The 27,573-nt window shown below is 40.6% G+C and overlaps 1 protein-coding gene across 2 annotated transcripts; it reads right to left on the reverse strand.

Annotated features, from left to right (window-relative positions):
* Positions 1-422: 422 nt before the first annotated feature.
* On the reverse strand, positions 423-27,474 carry ZHX1 (zinc fingers and homeoboxes 1). Of its 2 annotated transcripts, none has more exons than XR_004081685.1 (4): positions 27,190-27,474; positions 26,985-27,090; positions 7,672-11,085; positions 423-1,284 (listed from the first exon to the last, which is right to left on the reverse strand). XR_004081685.1 is itself a non-coding variant. In XM_031056751.1 (4 exons), exons 3-4 carry the CDS (start codon positions 10,846-10,848, stop codon positions 1,269-1,271), a joined length of 2,190 nt encoding a protein of 729 aa, XP_030912611.1. In that variant the 5' UTR covers positions 10,849-11,085; positions 26,985-27,090; positions 27,190-27,468; the 3' UTR covers positions 423-1,268. The 2 variants fall into 2 exon arrangements, 1 of the variants encoding a protein (XP_030912611.1); XM_031056751.1 differs by having other exon boundaries at positions 8,675-11,085; positions 27,190-27,468.
* Between the last annotated feature and the right edge of the window lie 99 nt (positions 27,475-27,573).

Below are 27,573 nucleotides of genomic sequence, written 5' to 3' on the forward strand. Positions count from 1 at the left end.
AAGGACAGAGCTCAACAGCAGCTCTTTGCTCATCTCAGGAAAAGGCACGTGTTACAGCAGCCTGTCCAACTGACAGGGACTTCAGTAAGGAGGTGGTTCCTACTCACCCCTGCTCTTCCCACCCTGAATATTTAAAATGCCACAATAAAAAGCATCTGCCCTAATGAGAGAAATCACGTGAACGTCCCTGGGCGGCTGACACGGCAGAACAGCTCAGCAGCAGCAGCTGAACTGACTCACATTGAAGCTGACCTCACACTGGCTGCTCAGCCAGGCCAGTTCTCCAAATCCAGTGCATCTGAGGAATTGGTGAAATTCCGTTTTGTGTAACAGGGAAAATGATATTTGAGAAGGTCTGGTTTGTGACATTTTCATACAGACACGATTCCTGGTTTCCACACCACCTCTTAAAACCACACACACTCAGTAAGGAGACATTTATTCCATTATTTCTGTTTTCAAATTTTTGGTACAAAGTTTATTTTCAGAAGTTCTCACATGATCCTTTCTTCTACCAGCGTCTTTAGGATTTTTCTATCTCTGATTTATTTTCTTTATCTGTTGAAGCAAAAGCAATAATTGCTACAGAAAGAAAAAATGGCAGTATTACAAATATTTTACAGCAGCATCCATTCGTTTCTTTGCCTCAAAAAAATAACAAAAATAAATCCAAAGACAAGATCCATACAGCCACAAAGGCTTAGGTTTGTAATATCGAGAAGTATGCTGCGTTCCCATATACGAGTTGTACAAGTCCAGCACAACTTTCCAAGTTTGTGCAGAGCCTGATAAATAAGACACAGAAATATCAGTTACATTATACTGTTTCTAAGAACTTTTACTCTGTAAAATGTTTGGTCACTCAAAGCTATAAGCTTAATCACATATCAAAGAACACAGGCAATAGAGCCCATCTTACTAAAACATATAGTATTAGGCCAAACAAAATATAAGAGGACAAAATCTAGTGGTCACTGAAGCCTCTTCAAAAAAGGTTTAAAACAGAATGTTTCCATCATGTATCAGAATAAAAACGTACTGTATTAAAATTTGATTTTTTTTTTATTACAAGCTGTCTTTTAATCAGTCTTCTATTTACAGTGCAGAACTGCCAACTGCAGTAGTTTAACTTTGGCACAACACTAAGTTCCAATCCTTTTGAGTATTCAAGTCCTGTGTGTGTCCAAAAATTTTCTTGGTTTCACGAAAGATTAGGCCCATTCACAGTTAACCAGTTATCTTGAAATTTTTCAAGAATTGCTTCCCCTTCACCACACTGGGCAGCTACAAAGGAAAGACATTGTAAGCTATTGCATCATTCAAAAGAAACTCTTCATTCTAAACAGTGACAGTATTGTTGCTTCCTTTAATATCACGTACACCAGACAGATCACACAGACAGCTACATACTGGACACCTTTCTAAAAACCTTGCTGGTCGTTAGTGAATCATCTTCCTCATACTTCAAATACATAAGAATGCATTAACTTAATTTCATTTCACATGTCAAACAGTACATTTAAATATATTGCAATATATTATAGAAAATTGCAAAGCGCCATCATTTCTGTAAACGAGACTGACACCTGTTAACTCTCCTGTGCACATGAAGAGCAGTACCTAGTGCCACATTTTCTGTACAATATAAAGCCTTCCCAGGTAGGGCAACTCATTTTAGTGCATTTCTGTACAGACTGTAAGCATACATGCAGATAGCCAACTATGCAGGGTTGGAAATACTTTTGTAAGCTGAAACTGGAAGATGGGGGAACATTCTGAAATCACAGCAGAGCTCTTGTGGTTGATCATTTCATAGCATAGATGAGGACTTGACTCTTCTGTCATTCTAGCAGATTCTTTAGGGACAGTTTCACGACAGGTATCTAGTATTGAATAAGCATAAGGAAATACTTTCATCAACCAGGACACAAATATTATGTGTCCCAACACATTCTAGGTTATGCACAGTCCAATGTTCACACAGTAACCTTATCTCTAAAATACTTGAGAAAACCCAAAGCATTTTTATGCCACAGTATTATAACCAAGGATCAGTTACTTTATCCACCACTGTAGTGCTACCTGCTATAAATAAAAGAAAAAAAAAAGCCTCATTTCCCAACAAGCATCAAGTTGGAAGCAGAGGTCAGTACCACTGCTAAGCACAACACAAAGATCAGCGCTGCAATCCAGCCAGAAGATCCCTCTCTGTAATGTCAGATGTCTGCAGTGTCAGCAGCTGCCTGCAAGTCAGGGTAACTCACTGGAGCTGGGGTGCAGTTCCTCTGAGCCACTCCAGGCATGCAGGATGAGCAGGTTTGCATTCCTTGCTGTGCTGACTACCTGCAGTGTCTTGCCCAGTGCAGACATCAACGTGCATCAGACAAATCCCACCTTAATTAATGAAAAGTGCTACAGAATGCTCAGTTATCCCTCTACATTTATAAAGTTGTGTGAGTTGGTTTTGCAACAACTGTTCACTCAAAAGGTGCAGATGCTCTTCACCACAGAAAGAGAAAAATCCCCAAGAACTCCAACCATCAAACTTAAAAATACTGGCTATAACCCACCTGTGCTTCAACATATCCCTTTTTAGAAGTGGGGGAAAATGGAGAAATTCGAGTTATTGTGTGTTAGTAGCCATTAAGGGGATTTTTCACTTTCTGTTGAAATTCTTATTTCAAAATATTTTCCTACAGAATTTTAACACATCAGCAAACCTCAAGTAACTTGACCTGATAAGTTTGTGTCATGCTTCTTGGTAAATCTACTTATCCTAGGATATCACAAACTGGATGGAGAATACAGATTTAACCCTGCACTGTTCAGTATAGGGAACTGAATCCTCTACTAGCCCTTTCCATCTTTAATTTACACCATCATTCCAGGTATTATAAACAATTCTTAAAGTTCTACTGTTCTCTGGTCATTGATACTATCTCTCTATTACTACTAAATGCAAGCAAAATTGTTTTCAAAGCAAAAAATAAATTAAAGAAAATAGCTATATTCAATTGCACTCTACTTTTGTGCCTTCAGGTTAGGGCAGGGATATTTAACACTATAGAAGCTTAAAGATTATCTTCTCTCCTTGGGAGATATGAATATAGACACATATTGGACTCAGGTGGAGGACGCAAATCGGTACGACCATATTTACAGAAGCAAATACTGACATCCAGCCTGAATACACAGTACTCCTTTTAGTGCAAAAGGGAAAATACTCCCCACCTTAAACCACAGCCTGGTTACTCAGCAGCCAGAGATCAGCTGTCAGAGTTACTGCTGTGCTCTCATTTCAGAGGAAAACGGAGGAGGAGAATGTCTGCATCTTTGGGCTTTCTGGCCTACGGGGACTGTGTACAGCCATGAATCACTTGGTATGGGATCCAGAAATCCTTCCTTTGCTCTGGAGAGGGGAAGGGAGTGCATTTGCCTGCCTCAAGCATTTCTTGGAGAGAAAAATTAAATCTGCTTTTGTTCAAGGTGAGCAATTCATCCATTAGAAAATTATTTCATGTCATGTGTGGACATTGTTTGAGTTTCCCAATAATCAAAGTTACAGTCAGTAACTCTGAATTATGAATTACAGTTCATAATGCAATTAAAAAGCAGTTTTCAACATGGTACCAGACAAGGTTAAAAAAGGCATGGCCTCACTTACTAGTGTATTAGAGATAATATACTAAATTCTAATAATCAGGTACTAGGTATCTTTCCTTTTCTTTGCTTTCAGACAAAGTGATTTTTATGTGCTAAAAAGGAGTGACTAATAATCTACTCCTGTCAGAAGGAGTTAAACTTGTTTTGCTTATCATCTTCTAGAAAAGTAAATTCTGCAGGGCAAGCAAAACTCAGAGCCTTCAAGCTTCTGCGTTTTCCCTTCTGTTCACTTCTTACAAGCCAGCACTGTTAGTTCATTCAAACCTCCAGGGGAATATAGGCCTGACTTTCTTTTTTCCAACACTAATTTGGGGTCATTGAGAGGTGATGCTGGGAAGAGAGCACTGTTTAAGATGGAACTGTGCTCTTTCAGTGCACTTGGAAGTGAGAGCGAAACATGAAGCAGGACGAGTCTGTGATGGTGGCTGTCGTCCCTGGATGTAACTCTGCTTTCTGTCTTTCAGCTCTGTCCCTCTCCATTCTGGCACAGGATTATCTGTATTCTCTCTTTAGCTGAATTGCAGAGACAGCACAACTGGCATCATGAGGGCAGGCAGTCCTGGCAGAAACAGCAGATGAAGATAAATGCACTAGCTTAGCTCTAAAGGAACTGATGTTCACAACTGAATTCTGATATAGCGGTTCCCAACGAAGACTGAGAAACCAGCCACCCAGAGGGAAGATCTAAGCAAGATCAGAGCTTCTCTGTCTCAGTGTCAGTGACAATCACTGAAGCCTGGCTCATAATGAGCTCAAACCTAAGAGGTGAAGCTCCACAAAAATACAGAAAACATACCACAGGTTCATCTAGACACAGTCCTTACCATGCAGGAAAATCAATAAAGTCATATGGACACTCACTCCTGGGCAGATATATTTTCTTTCCCCTTCCTTTCCCACTGCCAGCCTAACTCAGTCCAAACAGCTCCCAAAACTTCTTGGAAGAGTGCATAAACTATAGGAGGGAGCCAGGCTTGCAGGGGTGTACTGCTGATGAGCATAGAGGTGCTCAGAACCATAATAAATAAAGACACTTGCTGATGTGCTTAAGTTCAGGGAGTTTCCAGGGGATTGGTAGAATGACAAGGTGCCACATCCTTTGCACCCACCAGGCCATCTCTGTTTCTCTTGGTGACTGCACAGTGCCCACAGCAGCCTAAGGGTGGCTGAGATGAATCTGGGCTAAACCACTGTTACCAGCAGCTTTGAGCTCCCACCAGCCATGACCACAAAACAGAGGTACAGCTGACCACAGCACTTTCCAACACTTCCCTTGTCATTCCTGACACGGGAGGCCTCTGGAAGGAGTTTGCCTCTCTGCCAGTGCAAATGTACACATGCTGTAAACATGAAATACACTGGCAATTAATGGACTTTCCAAACAGAAATACCTGTCAGACTATGGGCAATAATGAATGCATACAACCTCTGTCTCCAGGCTGAACCCACCCAGATTTTCTTCATCCTTGGCACAACTGAAGAGCTTAAAATGTGCACGTAGCCCAACATGCTATGTGTGGACTCTGCATCTCTCATTAGCTGATCCACAGCATGTGGTTTAATTTACATTTTTTGTTCTGCAAAGAGATAATTTTCTCATTGGGCTGTAAGTACTGGTATAACCAGTGGAATACATGGAACTTTAATATTTATGACAACTGAAAATCTGGCCCAGTATGCATCAGCCACTGTCTCTGACCATTCCAATGAAAGAAGACCTCCAATCCAACTATATTTATTCTGATAAACAATGTATTTCCTCTTCCTGTGTTTTTCAGACCAGATGTGCTAAGGCCTACCTTTGTAGCTGAGTGTTATTTAACAGAACACTGCCAAAGTGGAAAATACCCCAGTTCAATCACACAATTAACTTGGATCTTTGTATTTTCCCCCATTTTTAAAGACAGATTTCCTAGCTAACCTAAATAAGTCTCTGCTAACAAAAATGGAGATATTTATTTGGACAAGCTGCTTGGTTGTTTTGGGTTTTTTTTTAAAGAAAATTAATTCTGGGTCAACTTCAATGATTAAGGCAACTCCAGATTTTGCTTGCTAGAGGCATATTCCCAAGGATTTGGTTTAATATTTTTGGAAACTTAAAAATAGCATATTTTCTTTCTAGCTTTGTTCTTTCCTACTCAGAGAGCTCAGATTTTTGACCCTGTATTCCCAACAGAGCTCGAAGCTAGCGTGAGTCTTTCTTGTATCTGCTGGCATCTACAACAGCACACTATTACCATCATCCACACTATTACCAGAAAAATGAGAATCCCTCCCAAGCCCATGCTGGAATGGCCAGACCTTGATCTCTCTTGTACCACCTCACGTGCAGTATCATAAACACTCCTGTGAAATATGCTGACAACGTGGGGTTGCTTCTGCCCCACTCCAAAGTTAAAATGAGGATTCTTGGCTATTCCTCTCTGGCAATGCTGGCCACTTTGTGTCTCACCAACTTGAGCCTTGGAAGCCAGGGAATAGTTTCATCATCACATTCATGACATATACCATAAGCTATTGCCTTTTCCTCCCCAGTAATCTTAAAACAGTCAGAAGAGGTAACCCAGTAAATGGCTTTCCTATGAAACATCCTCCTGGAGCTCAGGGAGCTTATTCAATCTGTGAGCAGAAAGGCAGCTACAAGAGTCCACAGAGGAAGGTCCGGGAGGTTAATAATATTTTTTGTCAGACACTACTCCCTTTCTTACTTTAGCCTAGGCTTCACCAACAATCAGATATGAAAACCAGATCCAACATGGGCTCCTCTACTTCACAAAATCATGACTAAAAGGGCTTTTCTGGTTTTTTTGAGTTATCACAGTCCAGAAGAAAGACTAATTCTAAAGTTCTAGCATAGGTTCTTGGAGATGGGGAGACATTAGGTCCCATTTTTCTCTGCACTAATCTGTCCTCATTAGTCATCAGATGCAGAAGCCTACAGAGAAGATGCTGTCAGATGTGCAAAAGGAGATTGCTAGTATCCATTAGTGCCAATGTAAAAGCAGACAATGTTGGTGACAGCAGCACCAATTCATCACCATCTTTTGACATCTAAATATAAAGTAACTTGTCCCTAAAATTGCAGGATGGCAGTAGCAAAAATACAAACTACTCTTCCTCAGAGCAACTGTTCTCTAGAATGCCAAACATCTGCCTAAACGAAATCTGTGTGAATTTGGCCCATTGTTTTAAGTTGCTAATTCAAACTGCACTATAACTTCACAGTCTCGAGACCAAATAGCTTTTTTTAATTATTATTTTATATACACTTATTTAAGATGGGAATGTTTTATATCAGATTAAACTACTTCTGGAGTTCAGTTCAGGTGGATCAAAGCACCTCCAGAAATAGGTGTGTTCACCCAGCAGTCCTGTGAGCAATCAGCACAGTGTGAGTTCAATTAGAATGTTTTACAGTTAAACCTGAACACAAATCACTCAGCTGGGCTACCACTGAAAAACAATTCAACACTAATGTGTTTGTAATTACTAAGCATCTAAAAGCCATATAGCTTCATTTTGTTTGTGAATTAAACACCATGTCATTGCCACAACTTACTTGAAAACCTTTCTTACTAGTACCAAAAGATGTTTTTCATCTCTGTATCTGTGTATTCTTACAAACCCCTAGGCAACTCTGAACAACTTTTAGGCAGTTTTTGTCTTTTGTTAACCTTAAACTCAGTGTCAGATTTCAAGAAATTACTATATTTTTTTTTTAAATATAGGTACTTCTTTTACCATTTCCAACAACAGAAAGAATGCACGGTAGAAGTGAGTGTTATGATTAACTGCATCAAGTCTGTCAGGCCTTTAAATTAGACTGATGTGGGATACACTGATTACACTGACTGTAACAAAAAGCATCTTCTAGCATCAGACTCATTCAGTTAGCTCATCATTATCAACAAGGAACACTTCAGTCCAAGTTCTGTAAACTCAAAACACTCCGAAGATATGCAAAAGGTGCAGATATCACCTTATGTTCTGAAACCAATCAATTCTCACCCCTAGGTTCATTGGTTCCTTTTGTCACACTTTTCCCCTTCTCTTTTGTTTTCAACACTTTCCTTAAGAAATAAACCCAGGCCTTGAAACCTTTCAGATGAAGTGATGTTTGCAAAAAGACATCTAATGTTTTTGTGTTTTCCTCCTTCACAAGCAGGCAATGTTCTCTTACAGCAACAACAACAACAAAAAAAGTGTCTGTGTTTTTTTTGGAATTAAACAACATAAGGCAATTAAATATTGAGAAGCAGTCAGGTGTATGATGAACATGAACCTTCCCATCGGTACTATGGAAAAGGAGGAGCTGAACTTGATCTGGTTTGTAACCTGCTGTCCCAGGCCAGGCCTGAGGATGTTCATCTCTTGTAGCAACAAAGCAAACAGTTCTTGCCTGCACAGGTAGCATCTTGCCCATGTACTCTTCCATGCAGGTGGAAGGAAGATGCTGAGCAGCTGCCTGCTAAACTGAATGCCATGAAAAATCATTTGGCTCTTCACCATAACATCAAACCTAATTCATAGGTTTTTGGCCCACAAATTCCAAATTGTACATCAGTCTGTTTTTGAAAGTTTACGTTTAACATGTCTGGGGGGTTCCCAAGTATCACTATCATCTGTTTCTTCCTCATCCTCCTGATCATCCAGCATTTCATCTTCCTCCTCATTCTCATCAAACAGCTCTATTCCAAGTTCTAATCTTCTTTGCCTTTCTGCAAACCATTCTCTGACCTGCTCATATCCCATGTGAGATTTGGCTACCAGTTCATCAAGGTCTTGCTCATTAAGGAATTTGTGCTTCATATAATAGTCCTTCAGGATTGCTGTTCCAGTTTTAAATTTTATGACAGAGACACCTCTGTCCCAGCAATTTAACCTCTTGCTTCCCCGAGGCCTCCCCCGAGGCCTCCCTCTCCCCCTCCCTTTTGGTCTTCCTCTCCCTCTCTTCCTTGCAAAGCCTTGGCCATTCAGGCTGTTTGCACTGGCACTCTGGTAATAGTAATACCATTTCAATCCACCATTTTTCCAGGCATAGCGAGTATCTCCAAACCAGCTCACAATTTCTGATCTTGGAAGCCCAGTTTCTTCTGCCAGCTTGTTGTATTCTTGTGGAGATGGCCACTGAGTACGGACAAAGGAACTTTTGAGCAGGTGCAACTGCTCTGGTGATTTTTTGCCTATTTTGCTTGAAGTAGAACACCCTGATTTTGTTCCTGCTGCTCCATCTCCCACAGGTGTTTCTCCAGACTCCTCTTTTGAGCTGCCAGCATTGCTTTCATTCACGTCAGCTCCCTCTTCCTTCAAGGCATTTGATTTCCTTTTTTCTGCAAACCAGGCATCAATCTCTCTCCTGGTCAGTTTTGTTTGGGCTCTTAATCTATTCATCTCTTCTTCAGTAAGGACAGGGTTATTAAGAAAACTTGCTTGGAGGACTTGCAGCTGCTCAGAAGTCTTCTCTTTGAACTTCTGTGGGGTGAAATCAGGAAAAGTAGCCCAAGATGGCTTGCTCTGTGGAGTGACTCCTGTTGGAGATTCATTCATTTCATCACTTGAATCAATAACAATGGTGGCACATGAATCACTGTTAAGATGAATCCCATGATTATTCTTTGAGTTTCTCTGATTGTAGCGCGTATCACTGAACCACTTTTTGATCTCTCCTTTAGTGAGGCCTGTAATTTTCATAAGTCTAACAATTTCTGAGTCTTGAGGAAACTGGTTTTTAAGGTAGCTGACTTTCAATTCTGCCAGTTGTTCCTTAGTTTTTTTTGCTCGGATGCCAAAGGAGTCAGGATTCATCAGTGGGGATTCATTTTTGATAGGCTGAGGGGCTGGAATGGCAGCAACTTGTTTGGTTTCTGCAATAGGCTGAGTACTGTGAATCTGACTCTTCTGTAACTGTGTTTGGTTTGGGACTCCTGCTACAGTCAAAGCTATTGGGGCTGTTACTGGTAATGTATTTGTACCTGCAACTTGAGTGAGAACAAGTCCTGGCTGACCAACTATTTGGCATGTCTGTAAAATGGAAGGTAAACCATTGCTAGCGGCTGAAATGTGCGCTGGAATAACGGTAATGGTCTGGGGCACAGTATGCACTGTGCCATTAAATTGTTTCCTCCTTGCTTCCTCCACCTCCTCTGGTGTCCAACTCACTCCGTGTTTCAGACGCTGAGCAGAAAACCATATTTTAATCTGCTCTTCTGTGTACTTCGCTTGAGAGGAAAGAACCGTGATTTCTGACATGGTTGGATACGGGAATTTGTTGTAGGTGTTAAGCAAAAGAGGATTGTTATCCAAAGCAGTGTTATAGGCTGGAATGCTATTCACAGGTATTAGGACTTTAGGAATCAGGTTTGAGTTCTGTGGAGCTGTGACAGCTGTTATAACCTGTGCCACCCCAGGCTGAAGCACTGGTGCTGGGGTCACTACTGCTCCGGCCACATCTGCTGCACTGCACACAACTGAATGGCTTGGTTTGGATTCAGAAACTGCCACTGGGGGGTTTTCTACTACTTCTTCAGAGTTTGGCTCATTTTCAGTTCCCTTTTCTTCACCAGGAATGTCATCAACTACATTGTGGAAAACAGCAATACGTTTAGCCTCGGGTTTGCTTTTCATCATTTTCATGATAGGAGTTTTGCTAATGGAGATCCCTGATGAGGGGACCTCAGAAGAGTCAGCCTGTCCAGCATTTTCTTCTCTAACAAAACTCCCATCAAAAGTGAGATCATTAACTGTCTGTTCAAAGATTGTCTGGTTATTACGCTTCACCATAGTCAATTTAAAATTCTCCTCTCCAGGGTGGTGCTTCAAATTATGCTCTGAGAGGGCATCATATCTTTTGGTAAGGAAATTACATTCTAAACAAACGTAGGATGAATTTAACACTACGTTGGGGTGTTCTGAATCCACATGAAAGGTAAACATATTGAGATCTGGAGTCTGAAAAGTACAATATTTACACTCATAACCACCTTCTACTTTATTTGTGTTTTTCTTATTGTCTGAATCCACATACTCATGAGCATCCTCATCACTTGTCACGCCCTCTGCTGTAGGGTTATCTGCTGGTGTGAGCACAGGTGGTCCTTCCTCCAAGTCTGACACTGTTTCTAGATCTGGATCCTGCTCATTGGCTAAGACCATGCAGGGTGTTGTTGATTTTCGTTTACTTGCCATGACTGTTACTGTGAAAATGATAACGACTGGTCAGATACAGACTTAGCTTCAAGCTCTTCTTGATTAATAATAGTAATAATAAAATAATAATAATAATGGCTTTCGGTACTTCAAGTCAGTTCTTGTAAAGTCTCAACATTTCTCCCATTAGCAGCTTTTCTTTCGTAGTGCAATCAGATTAAAAATAGTTGAGGATGAGATGTTGAGACACACTGTTTTAAAGTCCACATCCACCACCTGTAGTAAAGAAGAGACAGTGGAATTAGTTTAATTTAAATAATAATTTCTATTTTGCTACATATTACAGTTTAAGGTAATTCAGTCCTTTGGGGTTTCGTGTGCCTGAAACCAGCAGGCCCATTCCAAGAGATAACTGAAGCTATGATAAGAAAGGCAAAATCCAATCCACTTATTACAGACTGAAATTTGTTTCAGTTCATGTTAATACAGTGACAGACCTAAACAACAGGGTGGTATAAAAAAGGTAACCTCCTGATTGTTTCCCTTGCTTCAGAAGCCTTTTTATTTGGCACAGTGCTGAGGTCAGTCTTGCCCTTGGACTGCTTTGCCTAAGCTATGACAACGTCTCTCAACTGTTCTGTGAGCTCAAGTCCTTCCCATTACTAACTTGAGCCCAGTACAACATCTCCACTACCGTCTCTGTCATGTCTTTCACATCACAGGCTGTGAAATGTCCCAGAAAAGGTGGGTTTACAGTATTTTTCTATTGCATTATACATGCAAGCACAATCATGTGCAAGACCTTTCTTCCATGTCTGAAAACAGGCAAAACAATGCCTTTTTAAGGCACTCTGACAGACAAAAGATGACTACCCTTTCTTCGTAGTTTCCCAAATGTCATTCTCCAATTGAAGACCAATCCCAAACCACTGTTGATTGCTAGCACTTGGCAATCAACTAAAATCTGTTTTCATGCTTCTATGCATGAACAGAGACGTGACTGATTGTGTCAACTGTAACAGAGAGAGAAAAAGCATTAAAGACTGATATCCCAAGCAGAAGCCTTAGCTTCACATTTTTTCTTTAGGCAAAAGACAAAAGTGTTCATCTCAGTTCACCCAGTGCTGCTCTGTAAGCTCTCTTTTTGAAACTCTGTGTCACCTTACTGCTTCATAAATATCCTCCTTGAATGTTTTTAACGGCCACCTTCTGCACTACATCTGTGACTACATCCAAAGTGCAGAGCCTCACATGATATGCTTTTTATGCCAAGGATATGGTTACATGGCATTAAGGACACTGAAAATGCTCAATTAATCTTGGGTAATCATCATTCCAGGATGACAATTATTTAATGTTACTGGAGTAGAAAGATATCCTTCTTCCACAAGTTAATAGTGGCAGTCTGTAAAACTGAGCACAGAAGTGCAAAAGATATTTATTTTCATGGATGTACAAAGTACCTATTGCAGGCCACCTCATTTCTCTTTGCAGAGAGAGAACCATGAAGCAAAGCTGAACAGATCCATTTGTCTCAGTGTCTCAAGGGACAGGAGGTAGAGCATTATTAACTGTGCTGCTTCTCTGTGGGGCTGGAGGGCTCTTGATAAAAGGGAAGACAACTGCGAAGACAACGTTGAGCAATGCTCTGGGGGAAGAGCTGGGTGGTATTACCTAATATTTCTGCGATTTTGAGTAAAATTTCAGAAATGCCAGAAATGCCTATTTTAAAAAGCAACTTAACAGCTAGTTTTGCTGGCTGAAGTTGTGTTTCGAGAAGTGATTGTGGTACTCTGCAGTATCTCATCCCTAGCACAGCACACGTGATCTATACACAGGGCAGTCTGAGTGAGCTTAGGCGCCCGCCAAGGGTCCCATTCTGGGATGGCCTGGAGTGCAAGTGAAAGCAACAGTTCATCTGACATGCAATATTGAAACATGCTGAAGGAAAGGATGGAGATAAGGAATAAAATGGAAAACCTGTTCAACAAATCAATAAATGCTCTTCTCCAGTCTCCCTGTGTACCCAACAGTGTTCACAGTGCCTGCAAGCCAACAGTTCTATGTGCAATTGCAGCACCTGCAGGCTTTTAGTTAATCTCTATCACATCTCTGCTGTGCTGCAGTTTTGCTTATGGTGCATAAGCAGATTATTGTGTCCTTCCTCTGTTTACCAAGATAGCAACACTTTTCTTTGATGCAAACAGGTCTCAGAAAAAGAAAGCTGCTTCTCTGTTCTTCTGACTACATTGTGTAATTTTTTTTAAAGATGTTGTGATGTCAAAACCCTGTTTAATTCATGGTTATGAAGAGCTGTAACAGCATCCAGTAAAATCTCAAGAAAGTGAGATGCCTGCAACCCTTTCCAGCCTTCTTTCCCCTACAGACTTCACAGAAACCTCCATTCCCTCCTCCCTGCAGCTGATGTGATTATTCCACCTGTAGCACCCTGCTTGACATGTTCTCTCAATTCAACAGGGGATTATGAAAACTCACATTTGAGCAGTTTATCCAACCAATTATGCATCATCCCTGGACTCTTCATTTCCTCTGAAATACCTCTCCTGTTCTGCTTATGGGAATGTGTGGGACCTTCCCACATATCTTGACTTCAGTAAGGTCCGCAACATTCTGCACCATGACTCCAACAAAATGAAGTAACAGTGTGGTCTTGCCAAACTTCACCTTTATAGGAACCTTGTTACAATTTTCGAGGTTTTTACAGAATGTTTTTTAGTAAGTTCTTCCTGTATTGAGGTGGGAATGAAGATCCCTCTAACTGACCTGAGACTCAATATGTTCTCCTATGCTCAAGCATTTCCCTTGGTTAACACTGGGCAGTCTTGTGCCCAGTCTTGTGCTTGCCTGTCTCTAGGCCACTGAGACCTCCTCCCTCATGTTCCATGAATGCCTGAAGGTCATCACTTCAGTGAAAGGTTCTGCTTGTCCCTTACATACCTTAAAGTCAAATATATGACAAAATATTGTGAAAGATTTTCTCTTTTTATCCCTCCTTGTGAATATTGACATTGTATTGTGTAATTTGGTTTGCAATTAAATAATCCAGGTGTTCATGTCAAAAGCAGCATTTTTTAATACAAGAATCTGAAGAAAAACATTATTTACACTGCATCCCCTTCTGTAATTTCACTCAGATTTTCATGGAATTGACATTGCCAGCAAATCAGCCCACAAAACAGATGTTTTTCTAGGAATATAAACCAGCAAGTGCAGGCATACTTTCTGAAAGTCCAGAATCCAATATTTTATCTTTCAGCAGGCAATTTCTCAGGACACTGTTCTTCAGAAACATGAACAGTTAGCAATCCAAATTAATTAATAATTATATCAAGACAGATTCATTCCAGAGTGGAATTCAACATTTAAAGTTGTCTTGATAGCAGATTTGTATGAAGACTTATATAAATATTTTCTAAATGGAGGCAGAAACCTTCTGCCCTTTTGATTACAGTTTGAGAAGGAAAAGACATAGAGCTGATCACAGAAGACAGACATGAAAGAACCTGCTTTAAAAAATTTTTTTACTCACTTCCTCCTTCCCTCCCCCAAACAGGAGTGCCTGATGCAGCAAGAAAAATAAATGAGTTTACATAAAACGTTCACTGTGTGTTCAGGGTGTATGCTTTCTGAAAAGGCATTGCTCCCTGCCTGCTGTATGACACTTCCATCCAGTGTGCAGGAAAAGCATGCAAAAAAAAAAATCCAGCCCCATGTAATGTGATTTTAAGGATATGTAGAGAGCAGCTCAGGAGAAGATGAAGCAATAGAACTTGCTTCTGACTTTTAAATCCACCTAGATTACAAATTGCCTGCCACTTCACACAGAAAATGCTGCCTTCTTATAACCCATGACAATATGCAGTTGTTGATCTTTGTTTAGCCTCCTTCTACTACCCTTTATTCAGAGTGGATGTATCTATGTCAGAAACTATTCTGCAGAGCTCAGTGTAGGCTAATACACTCTGATCTGTGCTGCCTCTCAGTGAGAAGGGTGAAGGACTTTGTTGCAGTGCCATTTTCTTCACTTGTTCCTTATCTGCAAAGTTCAGACAGCCTTACTGCTTATGACTCCAAAAGAAAGCCACATCTCTGTTAATCCTGCAATATTTACATTTAATTCCTCTTTTAAAATAAGGTCTGGTACTAATCCAACATGGGAATGAAACTTATCAAACAGATTTCAGCAGAAGTCCTCACATATTACAAAGATAAGGCCCACTTAGGGTCCTTGCTGCATTAGACTGGCAATGAGGGAGGCAAGTACCAAAGGCTACTGTAGTGCCCACGCAGAGCTGTGCCAAAGCCAGAGCCCGGATGGAGCACTGGAAAGCTGACACAAAGCCCAGCAGAGGCTGAAGGGAGCCTGCCACAGGACATGTGACTGGGCTTTCCCAATTACTTCCTCTCAGTGCTGGTTTTAATAGGTAACAAACAGCTCCATCACAGTAAATGTCAGAATTCCATGCCAGAAGCGACCACTCCATGACCGACATTCCCTTTCTCTGTTGCAGCACATTCTCCAGGTACCTCTGCAGAGAGCACAGGGACCTGTGCCCCTGCTTTTGAGACAGAAAGCCATAACCAAGTTCTGTGTCTGGCCATATAAAGCTAACGACCAAACATCTCAAAAACCAGGGGTACACTTACCAAGAGGCACCTTTAGCATGAATGGTGTGTGTCTCTGCTCCTCAGTCACACAGACAGGTATTTTCTGTGTGACACAGACAAGTATTTTCTGCATGACACAGACACCTTGGCAGCTACACTCACACAGGCAGACCTTGATTTTATTGACTGAAGTGCCCAATTTAAACTGTGAGCACTCAGGACTTCTAATGTCAGACATCTCTGCACAACTGTTTTTGAAAGTGAGTATCAGACTTGTGTAAATGTTTATCATACCCAATAAAATGGCAGCAGAGTCAGGGAATTTTTTTTTTCTTTGCATAGTTACAGCTCTATTTTATTTTAATTGCTGTGCTGTTACATACAAAACAGAAAGGATGAAGAAATAAATTACTGACATGAAGACAAATTTTAATGTGTTCTGCATTGAATAAACATTTAATTCAACCCTCCAAATGTTTCATGTTGGCTTTAAAAAAAGTAGAACAGTAAGAAATTATTAATTTAAAAAACTTGTTTATCAAAAAAGTTTCCCTTTAAAACACCAAAACAAAAGGTTTTATTATCATGGGATTTCCTTCTTTAAAATGAAACAATCTGGCACACATACAATTTCACAAAATGCTCCTTTCAACTTCATTCTGCCTTTTTTTTTTTTCTTCCAGATGAAAAAGTTCTAGAGCCATTCCTTTTCCCAGGCCCTAGTCCAGTGCTGGAAGTACAAGACCTTCCTTTGACTTCCTGGAGTTCATGTCCCCTGACACCCTCAGCTCCTCCAGAGACCTAAGCTGCAGCCCTGTAGATGTCTCCTCACAGACAGCCCAGCTCATTCCTGAGTCATGGCTGTGCTGAGCAGGAACCCCCACAATTCCGAGGTGATTTCACAGCCTAGCACAGATTGTCTCGCTCTCCTCTCCCCCGATTCCGACCAACTGCACGAGCCCTCGTCACACTGGAAACCAGATTCACATTGGCCGCTTTCTGCTTTCATTAATATTTGGCTGTCACCACCCAAAATGGTACTTCTCAACAGCAAATAAGAGTATTAGTACCACTCTACCCTTAAAAAGTAGGACTGGGTCTCAGGGCTTACAGCTCCCAATGCTTCTGTACCTCCTGCTAGGCCAGTGGCATTTGCAGAAGCCCAAGGAGCAGCAGCAGGTTAAGGACGACCCTGATGCATGACAATACAAGAACCTAGACAGACAGACAAGGAGAATCCATTAAATATAGCTGGTTTAAAGCAGTCTGCAGACGTGCACCACAGGAATAAAAGCATGATCAAGAGCAGGTGATAAAACATCCTGCAAATTCTACCTTGGATACAAAAAAGTAGTGATACATTATGACTCATAATTCTGCCCTTTTTTTTTTAACAGTGGAATGCACTTCTCAGACCTCAAGGCCAGATCCATGCCAAATTTCAAGTTCCTATGTCAAATCCCTGAGGCACAGAGCTGCTCAGAAAAAGAAAGATAATATGGCTCTTACATGGAGATTGCCTTCCTTCCTCTCCTTGCTTCCCTCTTCACTCTGCTAATTTTACTCTTGAACCAGCTAATGCTCCCCAAAACTCAACGAACAGAGAAGAAAAAGCAGCCTCAAGACAGAAACAATGTGAAAATTTCTCATTTCATCTATTGTAAGAAACTGAAAACAGGGACTTGGAGTGAACTGACCAGATGACACTAATACACTCTGCTACATGCTCCACACATGCATACACCAGAACACTGACTTATAATTTAAATAACTTGTAAAGGATCCCAAAATACTTCAAACAAATGTATAAACACAGTGTTTGTATGAACCAGTGTTTTATGAATGAGGAAAAAAGAAGGACTTGGGAGTGTCAATTGAAAAACAAAAAAGATCAATTCTACTACATGGATCTATGTAATCCCATATCAAGGTGAAGACTGCACGGCACATTTTCATGGTTTCAACTGCTCTTTAGAATCCTCTCTACCACGTGGTCCATTATGAGCTTTTGCTCAAATATGCTTGCTCAGAACCTTTCCTGTGTGCCTTGGATTCACCTGCTTGCTTCCTACCCCATGTCCTCTTTAAAGCCTCCCCCAGCCGTGCAGGTCTGCTTCTACTTTGTGAGAAGGTCAAGGAGTGCAGAGTGCATGAAAAGTCCTTCATGTTCAATGGCATGTGATTTGCATCTCCACTTTGGATGCAGAAATTTTTACTTCAGATCTGGTATTTTATAAGGCTCTTTATAAGGTGCTCCAGAATGTTTCCAGTATAATATAACAGCTTTACAATTGTAAACTGTATCACGTAAGAACAGACACAACAAAGAATTGACCCACTCCCTACTGGCAGACTCCTCCATAGTGGAAAAATGCAGAAGAATTTTATGTCCATGCTTGCAAGTATGGCTGATCTTACAGAAGTTCTCCAGGATGCTATCCTCTGACCTGATCCAAGCAATGCTGGTCGTGGAACAGCACATTCACAAGTCAAAATACAACATGTAAGTTCCTGTCTCTGTATTCAGAGCACTTGGTGTAAGTGCAAGTGTTCTCAGTGCAGCACTAAATTACTGCCAGGACCCGGATGAGACTATCAAGCTCACTCAGGCTTGTCTTTCCTTGCAACAACAACATACTCTGTGACTGCTGCAGATCCCTTTAGAGGCATAGTGATGGTGGAGCAACAGCACTTCAGCACCCGTGAGGAACTGTAATCAGTTGTCTGGAGAGTTTGTAAAAATCTGATTGGGATTTTTAAGGAATTTCCATCCTTGCAAGTTTTAAAACTTGGCAAGACCCTGAACAACCCTACCTACCATCACAGATAACTTTGCTTTGAGCAGAATGCTTAACTAGATAATCTTCAAAAGTCCCTTCTACTTTAAGGCTTCTCCTCAGGATTTTGAGGTGTTCAATCACATAACAAAGAAAAAAGAGGATAGTCCAAGCTGCCTGCATAAACACTCTGCAGGTCTCAATTATCTAGTAAAATACCACTGTGTACCAAGTTAACCTTTGTGAAAAGCAAAGCATTTTATTTGCAACAGTGACGTGACTCCACGCCCCTGCTGAGTACTGTACTGTACTCCTTAGATACTCCTGCTGATTTCTGAGGGAGATAATGTCTTATTCTATGTGTGACAAGACCAATTCCCTCACCCCCACGCCATGCCCCTATCATTCATCCAGAGACTGCATAAACATTGTTTACTGCCTATCAGCCCAGTGACAAGAAAGGTAAAAGACAGGGGACTGCAGAGGCTTTCAAGTACAATGTGTGGATTGGAAAGATGAATCTGAAGTACAGTCCCTGCAGAAGTCTGAGAGGTGACTGTGTACTCAGGTTACCACGGGGTAATGAAGAGTCAGCAGATCAGAACAAGCATCTCAGCCCGAGGCACAGGAACAGGAGGTTTGCAGTTACAGCATTTCCCAGGCACTGCTGGACCTGGCGCCCAGCAGTCCCACGCTGCTCCCAGCTCACCTGAACAAAGGCCTTCAATGCTGCAGCAAAAATCAACAAAACAGCAAAAAGTCTTTCACCAGGCTGGCTCCCTGTTCCACTGTTTCCCAGGCTAATTTCCTAAACTCTGACGGTGAACCTGACCTCTGTGACTTCCTCTGTGCCAGACACGTGAACCCTCTCGTCACTCCCAGCGCCCTGGAGAGGACAATCCCCAGTTTGGGAGGCACTGGCTGAGGAAAGCTGGAGGCTGCACCTTCTGCCCTGCTCTGCTGGAGCTGCCTGTCATGTGAGCCACCCCTGCAGGAGAAACACAAACCTCCCATGTTCAGTCCTGGCAGGGAAGTAAGAGACAGGGTCACCGAAAACAGACTGTCCTCTTTCACTTTGTGTCTCTCAAGTATAATGGTGGAAAATTAGCACAACATGATTTAAGTGGAAAATATGGAATTAACTAAAACACTGTATTTTAGTAGCTGTGGAGCTGCTTTTTTCTTTTTTGCATTAGATTTAAACACCGTAAGAAAAACAGATTAGTTCTGTTTTAAAAAATATAGGTAGTTTAAAGCTGCATAAATATCCTAGGGTCAAAATCATACTCTCACTGATTTAAATGAGAATGAGCAGTAGAATTTTTAAAGGAATACTGTATGTGTTGATAACACATGTAAGAGGTAACAGAAAAGCCTAAAAAACATTACACAGCACAGAACAGCACGACAGCTGGGGGGAGAAGGAAGAGAAGAATCAGTATTATGTTTAAAACACCCATTATTTAGACTGTAAGTTTTAAACAGAAAGATTTTGTTAATTTACATTAATGTTTCAAGAACACACTGAACACATTCCCTCACAGGAGAAACACCTATCTTATTTACTCACATTAAACCAGATATAATCATTAAAACCAGTTACTGCTGGAAGTTCTGTTCAAATTGCAAACAGCCACGTTTTTACTAATGGAATAGAAAAAAACCCCAGTATTATAATGGGTAGTTTTAGTTCATGTCATTACTTTTTTACTTAACTAAGGTGGAAATTCTCAGTGAAAACACTGAATTATTGGCAGTTAACAACTAACCTTATACAAAGAAATTCACTTTGTAGACATCTGCACTGAGTGAAGGTAGAAATTATTTCCTGAACGACAGAAGTTCCTGCCTCAAACTTTAAAAAGCAGGACAGCTTTTTTTTTTCTGTAGAAGATCTCCAATTCAGGCTTAAGGATAAATTCTGCCAGGGCTAAAGTCTTAAGAGACATGGATACATCATCATAGAAACAATAAATTTACTCTAGGGAGTACTAAAAAAGTATCATAATCTCTCAAATCAGTAGGTTTAAAAAAAAAGTCATGTTTAAATAAATGTACTCTTAGATATGCTACATATTTACAGTAGTTTAATAATACAGACATTATGCCATTTAGGTGCTTATTAAGTTAAATTTTAATTTCCAAATCAAATGTACTTTAGACATAAATTTAGAAAAACAGGAACTAATCATTAACTGAAAAACAAGATATGCATAATTCACTGTTTTCTAGGAAAAGGACAGAAGTAAAAATTAATAATCTGAGTGTATGTTGAGATAAAGTAACAATCCCTGATATAATTTATCCCTTTCCAAAAAAAACCTCTGCAAACCACCACAATATCAAACAATGAGAATCACTCGCCATTTACAAAGTAATTGAAAGCATAAACTCAACTCAAAATTAGGAGAAACTGTTTATATCAGGGTTCCCTACATTCAGACTCGAGCTATGATCAAATCACCTATTCCATTATTCTGGGTTCCATACATTAGGACTGGTTTTGATTTAATGCATTAGTTAAATGATACCTGGGCAAGACAGGGAAATACAAACACAGGTCAGGAGAGGTAAGATGAACATGTCTGGTATCATCATCAAATCAACCAAATCAGAAGAGCCCAGGATACAACTGGGGTGTGGTACTCAAAGAGAATGTTTATAAGAGTGTCCAAGTTTAGCATAGAAAATAGGCAGGCCTGGAAACCCCATGGGAATAAGATGCATCTGTTGTTGTAAGCAGCCCCAGAAAAATGTTACTGGTTCACTAGCCGGGGGCAAGCTTTTTCTTTTTTTCCCTCTTTTCCTTTTTTGACAGCCAAGTACAATATTAGCTTGCTTTTTTTTTTGTCATCATCAAGCTGAGGCTGGGTGAGAATATTTTGTGTCTAGACTAATAAATGTTTGTAAGGATTTTGCAAGACTGGTTTATGGGAATAGAACCCTCTTTTTGTTTTTCTGCTGGAAAAAGCAGCATTAAAAACAAATGAGCACCATCATGCATTTGTTTTAAATTGCATATTAGAGCACTGCTATTTTGTGTGCAATCAATACATAATTTGGAAGAAAGATGCTTTTAAAATTCAAAGCTATCCCTGAGCAGCTAAGGTTCTCTTGGAAACTGAAGGAGGAGTCTGAAATTATTGTTCTTTTGTTTGCATCCCCCAGTGGGAAAGGCAGCACACAACTAGAAACCACTGTGCTTTGAGGCTGCACGAATCATTAAGAATAAAGATCAATCCCCCCTCCATTTAAACATTAGATATTAAAACTGAATCTAGGACAAAGGTAAGCTAATCAGACTCCTTTTCAAGCTGTTATTGGGTTAAATATAATATCAAAGGGATTACATAAATCTTGTAACTCTCTCTATAGAAATTTTAAAAAGATACTTATATTTTGCAAAACACAGCCTGTCTAGCCTCCAATTACAAGCATCAGCTTAATCAGTGGAAATCACTGGGATATGCATGGACCAAAACCTACATTTTCTTTTTAATATTTGTTTCAGAGGGCGGGGTATCTCAAGATGAAATGGCTGACTGAGCTTTTTATTTCATTGCTTTGGATGGAAATGACTGAATCTTTGCACACAAAGTAGTGCTGAAGAAGCTGCTCTGGTGCAAAGCAATCTTCAGTCCTAACCCTCCAGTGAGGTCTCACCCTCAGCCTCTGTCTCTCACCAGCTCCCTGCAGCAACAGGGCTTAAACGTTGCCTGCTGAAGGAGAGGGATCCTGTTCAGTAATTCACAGATACTAATTACTATCTGTAATTGAGCATTACATCTGGAAATAGGATAGTCACTCATATAAAGCAGCATATAGCTGCAAGTCCTAAACTTAGAACTACCTTGTGCCCATACGCATCTGGCTTAAACTGCAGTCAAAGTATTCCCCACTCTTTGTCAGTGAGTGTGAAATCAGGGTATGGTGCTCACACTGTCATCATCCATGCAAATATCAATACTGGAAAGCTTTCAAAACAAAGGAATCTGAATTTTAGTGTACAAAGTGATGTAAAACAAAGGAATCTGAATTTCAGTGTACAGAGTGATGTAAAACTTCTCCCTCTCTGGACTTTATATACAATGATTAATAGATCTTTCTAAGGGTATGTGCTTGTGATTATTTCTTTACTATGTGCAGAAAGAGTAAACTTACTCTTCTTCAATACCACTCTTTTCTCCCATCTCTTCCCTCCTCTCCCCCTAAAGAAACAAACAGCTGATATTAGCAAGGTCTTATATTTCCCATGGAGGAACCAAGGAAATAGAGAGTTTTGCTACTTGTCAAGAATCAGAGTTAAAATGAATGGTTTTGGACTGATAAACACCCAAAGTTGTAGGCATCTCACAAGAAACCTCACCAAAAGTAGTCTCTTCCATGCTAAATTACTGCTTTATGCAATAAAAAAAAATTAGTTGTCTTTTCACCAACTAATTCCTCCAAAAAAATTAAGTAAAATGTATTAATAAAGCAAATTTGAAAAACACTCCTAAGCTACAAGTAGTGAAGCAGTGTGTGTTTGCATCATATTTAAGCAGATACCTAAATGCCAGCAGGGACCTTGTATGGGCATCAATTCCTCAAACTGATCCATGAACAAAAAAACCCAAACTCACATGACACTCTAAGTGTGGTGAACCTTTTGTCAGACCAGATCCCCCTGAGAAGTGTGGAGGAGAGAGAACTGTTAAGTATTGAACATAGCAAACAAGGCTGAACACTGAGCAGTGCTGAACCCTCCAAAAATTCCACTGCATCTACAAATGCATTTTACCTTACTGAAAATCCTGCTGAGAAACAGAAACTCCTGAGCTTTCATTCCTGCTCCATCTAATTCACTTGGCAACTGCTGCCAAGTGCCCAACTCCTCCTGATACAACTTGGATTTGCAGAGCACTCTCAGCTTCCACTGATTTGCTGAGGGCATCTGATCCATGTATAAAAAGGCAGTATCTTTCTACTTTGAAGGTATTCTAAAGATTGACTGGAAATCTGGAGTCTTTGAGGAAGCCTACAGCTGTAACTAACATTTTACTTCCAGCCTTCCACACTCAGGTAGTTAATAACTGTTCTCTCCTGACTCCTTCCCCACTGTTTCCCCTTTACTCTTTTTCAGACATACAACATTCCTACACTTCAACTAACCTAATTACCAAGACAGAGCCTTACACCCATGCACAGAGCCAGTAAGAGAGTTTTAAAATCAACAGCATTTTGACATATAAACCAAGTTCTTCCACTGTAACACAGGGAGGAAAGTAATCACGTTGGTACCATATTTTGTGCACATCAATTTATTTCATAGCTTTAAGAAAGGCAAGCTCAGAGACCTCTACCAAGATTGCCTTGGACTATACAAACATGCACTTCCATCTATGAAGTCCTTAGCACCTTTCTAAGCTAAGACAATGTTAAAATAATCCCAGTCCTAACCTATAAACAACGATTCAAGCCCTAAAATCTCTATGATTACCCATTCACAGAATTCATTGTGAGCTAACAGCTATTTTCCATCTAATAAACATGGTTTGAAGATGCTTTGAAGATTCAGAGTACTGAACATGTGGAGCTTTTACCAGAACCATTAGAAAGTTCAAAGGCTCATTTCTGTCCTTGCATTTGGTGCTCCCAGAGCGACGCTGGCTCTGCCAAGCAGCAGGGCTGGCGTTGCACACTCCTCATTACACAGCTCTGTCTGCCCACTCCTTACACACAACTGCCAGCCTTCAAGCCTTGAGCAATGCTTTAACACTGTGACTCCCCTCAAGGCATGAGAAGTTCCTCCAAATCCTAGTGAGACCATTAGTCAAGGAAGCTGAACAGCATGCTGCAAAAGGCCACCAGAGAAGGCCAAGTTGCATGCAATGAGCTCAGAATACCAAAGTCACTTTCTTAAACGGCTCCAAACACGATGCAGAAGCTGTTCTTTTGAAGTAGAATACATAACGTTCCTTTAGACCTGTCAGGCACAAGGAGAGATTATGCTAAAGAATGTTTGCAACATGAAGTTCTTTGCTACCTTTTAGATCTTTTAAGAAGTGCAAACAGCAGCAATATTGAAAGTTCTTTACCATTTTTCCTGAAGGTTCTCCAATCATGCTTTAGTCGTCAGCAATTTTCCTGTCTTCTGTGCTTTAGCATGACAATGTGTCTTATAATCTTAATGGCACAATAAATGTAGGCTATGTTCTACCCCTTTAGATTATACTCTTTTACAGTGAATTATACTGAACTGTAACATTTCCTATGATCTCAAAGCTCTTAAGGATAAAAGAGTGGTACACACCTTCTAACAAGTGACAATAGCCAACTTTTGCTCAGTTTGGGCTGATCTCTGAAGCTGGTTAGAAAGAATCCACTGACAGTACAGGCACTGTTCTAAGAAATACATTACAGTTCACTGAACTCTGAAGGGTATGATAAAGACCTGAGTGGACCCCCTGAAGTGCCATCCAGTTCCCTGACAGAAAGACCACAGAACTGGAAATGAACCACCAGTGAAAGTGGTGCAAGGCATAGAATTATGAAATGCCATCTGGTTGGTACAGGATAAGGAAATGTATCATTTTGGTGGCTTCCACCTCCACAGAAAAAGAAAGAACTGTTTATGCAGCAAAATGGTTTGACTATTTGGGAAAGTCCTCAACTAGCCATGAAAATTAAAAAAAAAAAAGAGAAAAAAGAGAAATTAGAGAAAAAAGGTAAAAGATGAATCAGAATAAAAGAATAAAAGGCAGTAAATTCGAATTAATAGAACTAATAATGCTGAAAGCATAAGTAGTCACATGCCTTTAATGCCTAATTTGACAATATTAGAAACTTAAATAATAACAGAAAATTGTATTCTTAGAGGTGTATATTCAGCAAAGGTGACAGGACTGACAGGTAGTGGGGAGCTACACAAGTAGAACACTACACTCACTACTGCTGCCTACTTAGGAAATAGGAAGCAAACAAAAGGGAAAATGGGACTAAACTGAAAATTGCATCACTTGTTTACAAGTCCCTGACAACTTAGAAGCAAACCATCTTGGACATTTATGGATCAATGCATCTAAAGCACAAGGAGAGGGAATACTGACCATTTACATACAGAAGAGAACAGCGTGTCCATGCACTCAGATAAAAACATTCAGAACACTCCCTCACGCCATGACTCCACAACTGTTACCACACAGGATTTTAACTGATCATTCTGAAAAATTTACAGCAAGCTCAGGATTTATAAAAATTAGAAAACATAAAAATTCTGAATTTGATACCGTGAAATCTTTACTAGACCTCAGCTTGATGGTAAAGAGAAAGTGAACCCCAAAATAAAGGTTAGCCATAGCTTAGCTGCAAGTGATTGTCCCTCAGTTGTATTTATTATACACAAACAAAAAAATCCACAGGTAATGTGTACTTGGTTCTTTAAAAATTCCAGCTTTATAAAGCTGCAAAAAATCCTGAACTCAGACTTAAGGAAAGAATCTGACTTCAAAGATGAACGACTGTTTTTCAAATAAGACTCTTCTAGAGTTACATACAAACAAACAGGTCACCAATCACAACTAGATGAGAAAGTTAACCCAAAATTTAAACCTTTCCCTCAGACTACATATAAACAAATCGTGGGAAACCCAGGGGAAAATCTCAGCCACAGCAATAAGCTTAACTGAAATGCTACAGAGGGCCCAGTGAAGCAAAAGACACAAGAAACAGCCTTCTGGATACATGAGGAACAAAAGGAATCCTAGCAGTATTACAAAGTCCATTATTTGACAGAAATTCTTCAGTGTGGAGAATCTACAAAAGGGAGGACTGTTCAACACATAGCTCTAAATGTCCAAAGGTAGGTATCGTGACAAACTTTGTGATAAATATTGTCTATTCCTGTAATAAACAACAGTTACAAACAACAGCAGTTAAGGGTAGATATCAGGACACTGGATTCGGCTACAGCACTCTCATCAAGAAAGGTGTTGCAAGAGACTAAAAAATCCAGAACAGAGCCATAAGAAACATTAGGAAAGTAGAAAAGTAAGCCTCACAAAGGAAACCTCTACCTCAAAGTACTGCGTCTCCCCAAGCCAAGTTTGGGGACAATCATAGTAAACGTTATCCAAATATCAGAGCAGAGGGCTTTTCTGTCTAGCCAAGATACAAGAACCACTAGCCTCAATTTAAAAGCAAATAATTTCAGTTATACAAAATGGCATCTACTTCTAATCCGCTCAGGGGAATTCATTTAACACCACCAGCAGAACTGACTGCCTTGCTGGCAATGTTTAAAGAAAGTAACAAAAGGGTTTCCAAATTATGCATTTTTGCTCCAAGAGGTCTTAATTTAGGGCAGTCCTCTAGTCTACATCGTACAGGTTGTTTTAAACAGGGTTTCTGTAAGTACTCACAAGCGTTCTTTTTTTTGGCATGAAATCCTTCTGAATAAAAACAAAAAACAGACCGCTGGTGAAAACCAACACACAGCTTTTAAAATTCCCCTCTCATTCCTATGTTTGAGGGAATATTTGTTTTCATGTACCAAGTTTCATAACGAAATCCACTTTTTATTTACACAATTCACAATGCACTTTGAAATGCTCAATATACCCTCTGTACATGTCTTATTTTGAGAGTAAGGGGCACCTATACCAGCTTGCAGACCGAGACATCTCAGCCTTTGCTATTTGACATGACACTTTCTACACAGTAAACTTCCCCATCTTTCTATTTAACTATTTAACCTACCAAGCAGCTCAGAAATAAAGTGCAAGTACCTACCAGATAATAATCACTACTGCAGATACTCTGAGCCCTTTCAGAGATCCAGAACTGCCTCCATTACATGGTTTATTGAAGTTGGTGTTGGTTTCCAGTGCTGCACATCCTGGTATAGGGGAGAGCTGAGCATGAGAACGCACCCCAAAACCCAAGGCACCCCCAGAGGAGCAAATCAGACATCTTCCCCAACTTTGCCTGCACATACACTGTACTGCTCCTTCATGCTCGCCCCCGCACCGCAACGCCACGGGATGCAAGATAACTCTGGAGCCAGAACTTCATGGCTCGCTGCCTGCCGTCAGTCTGTCAGTCCGTCCGTCCTGCGGAACGCCAGCGGTGACAGCGGGCAGGAACTCGCCGGCTCCTCTGGGCGCACCGGGATTGAACTTCTTGATTCTCCTTTCTGACTGACGAGTCAGACGGATTTTCCTCCGCTCTGAGGCGAGCAAAGCCCCGTACAGGCTCCCGGTACGGGGTGGAGGAAGGAAGAAAGGGAGAGGAGCTCGTCCTCGGAGGGGTCTGACCCCACTGCGGGTCGGGTCGGGTCGGGGGGCACGCACAGTCCGCCTCCGAGAGATGCCAGGGCTCT

This window comes from Geospiza fortis, unplaced genomic scaffold (assembly GCF_000277835.1).
Source record: "Geospiza fortis unplaced genomic scaffold, GeoFor_1.0 scaffold111, whole genome shotgun sequence".
Lineage (NCBI taxonomy): Eukaryota > Metazoa > Chordata > Aves > Passeriformes > Thraupidae > Geospiza > Geospiza fortis.

Bases quoted from the DNA above. Each gene is read 5' to 3' on its own strand.
- ZHX1 (XM_031056751.1), bottom strand. From the start codon at position 10,848: ATGGCAAGTAAACGAAAATCAACAACACCCTGCATGGTCTTAGCCAAT.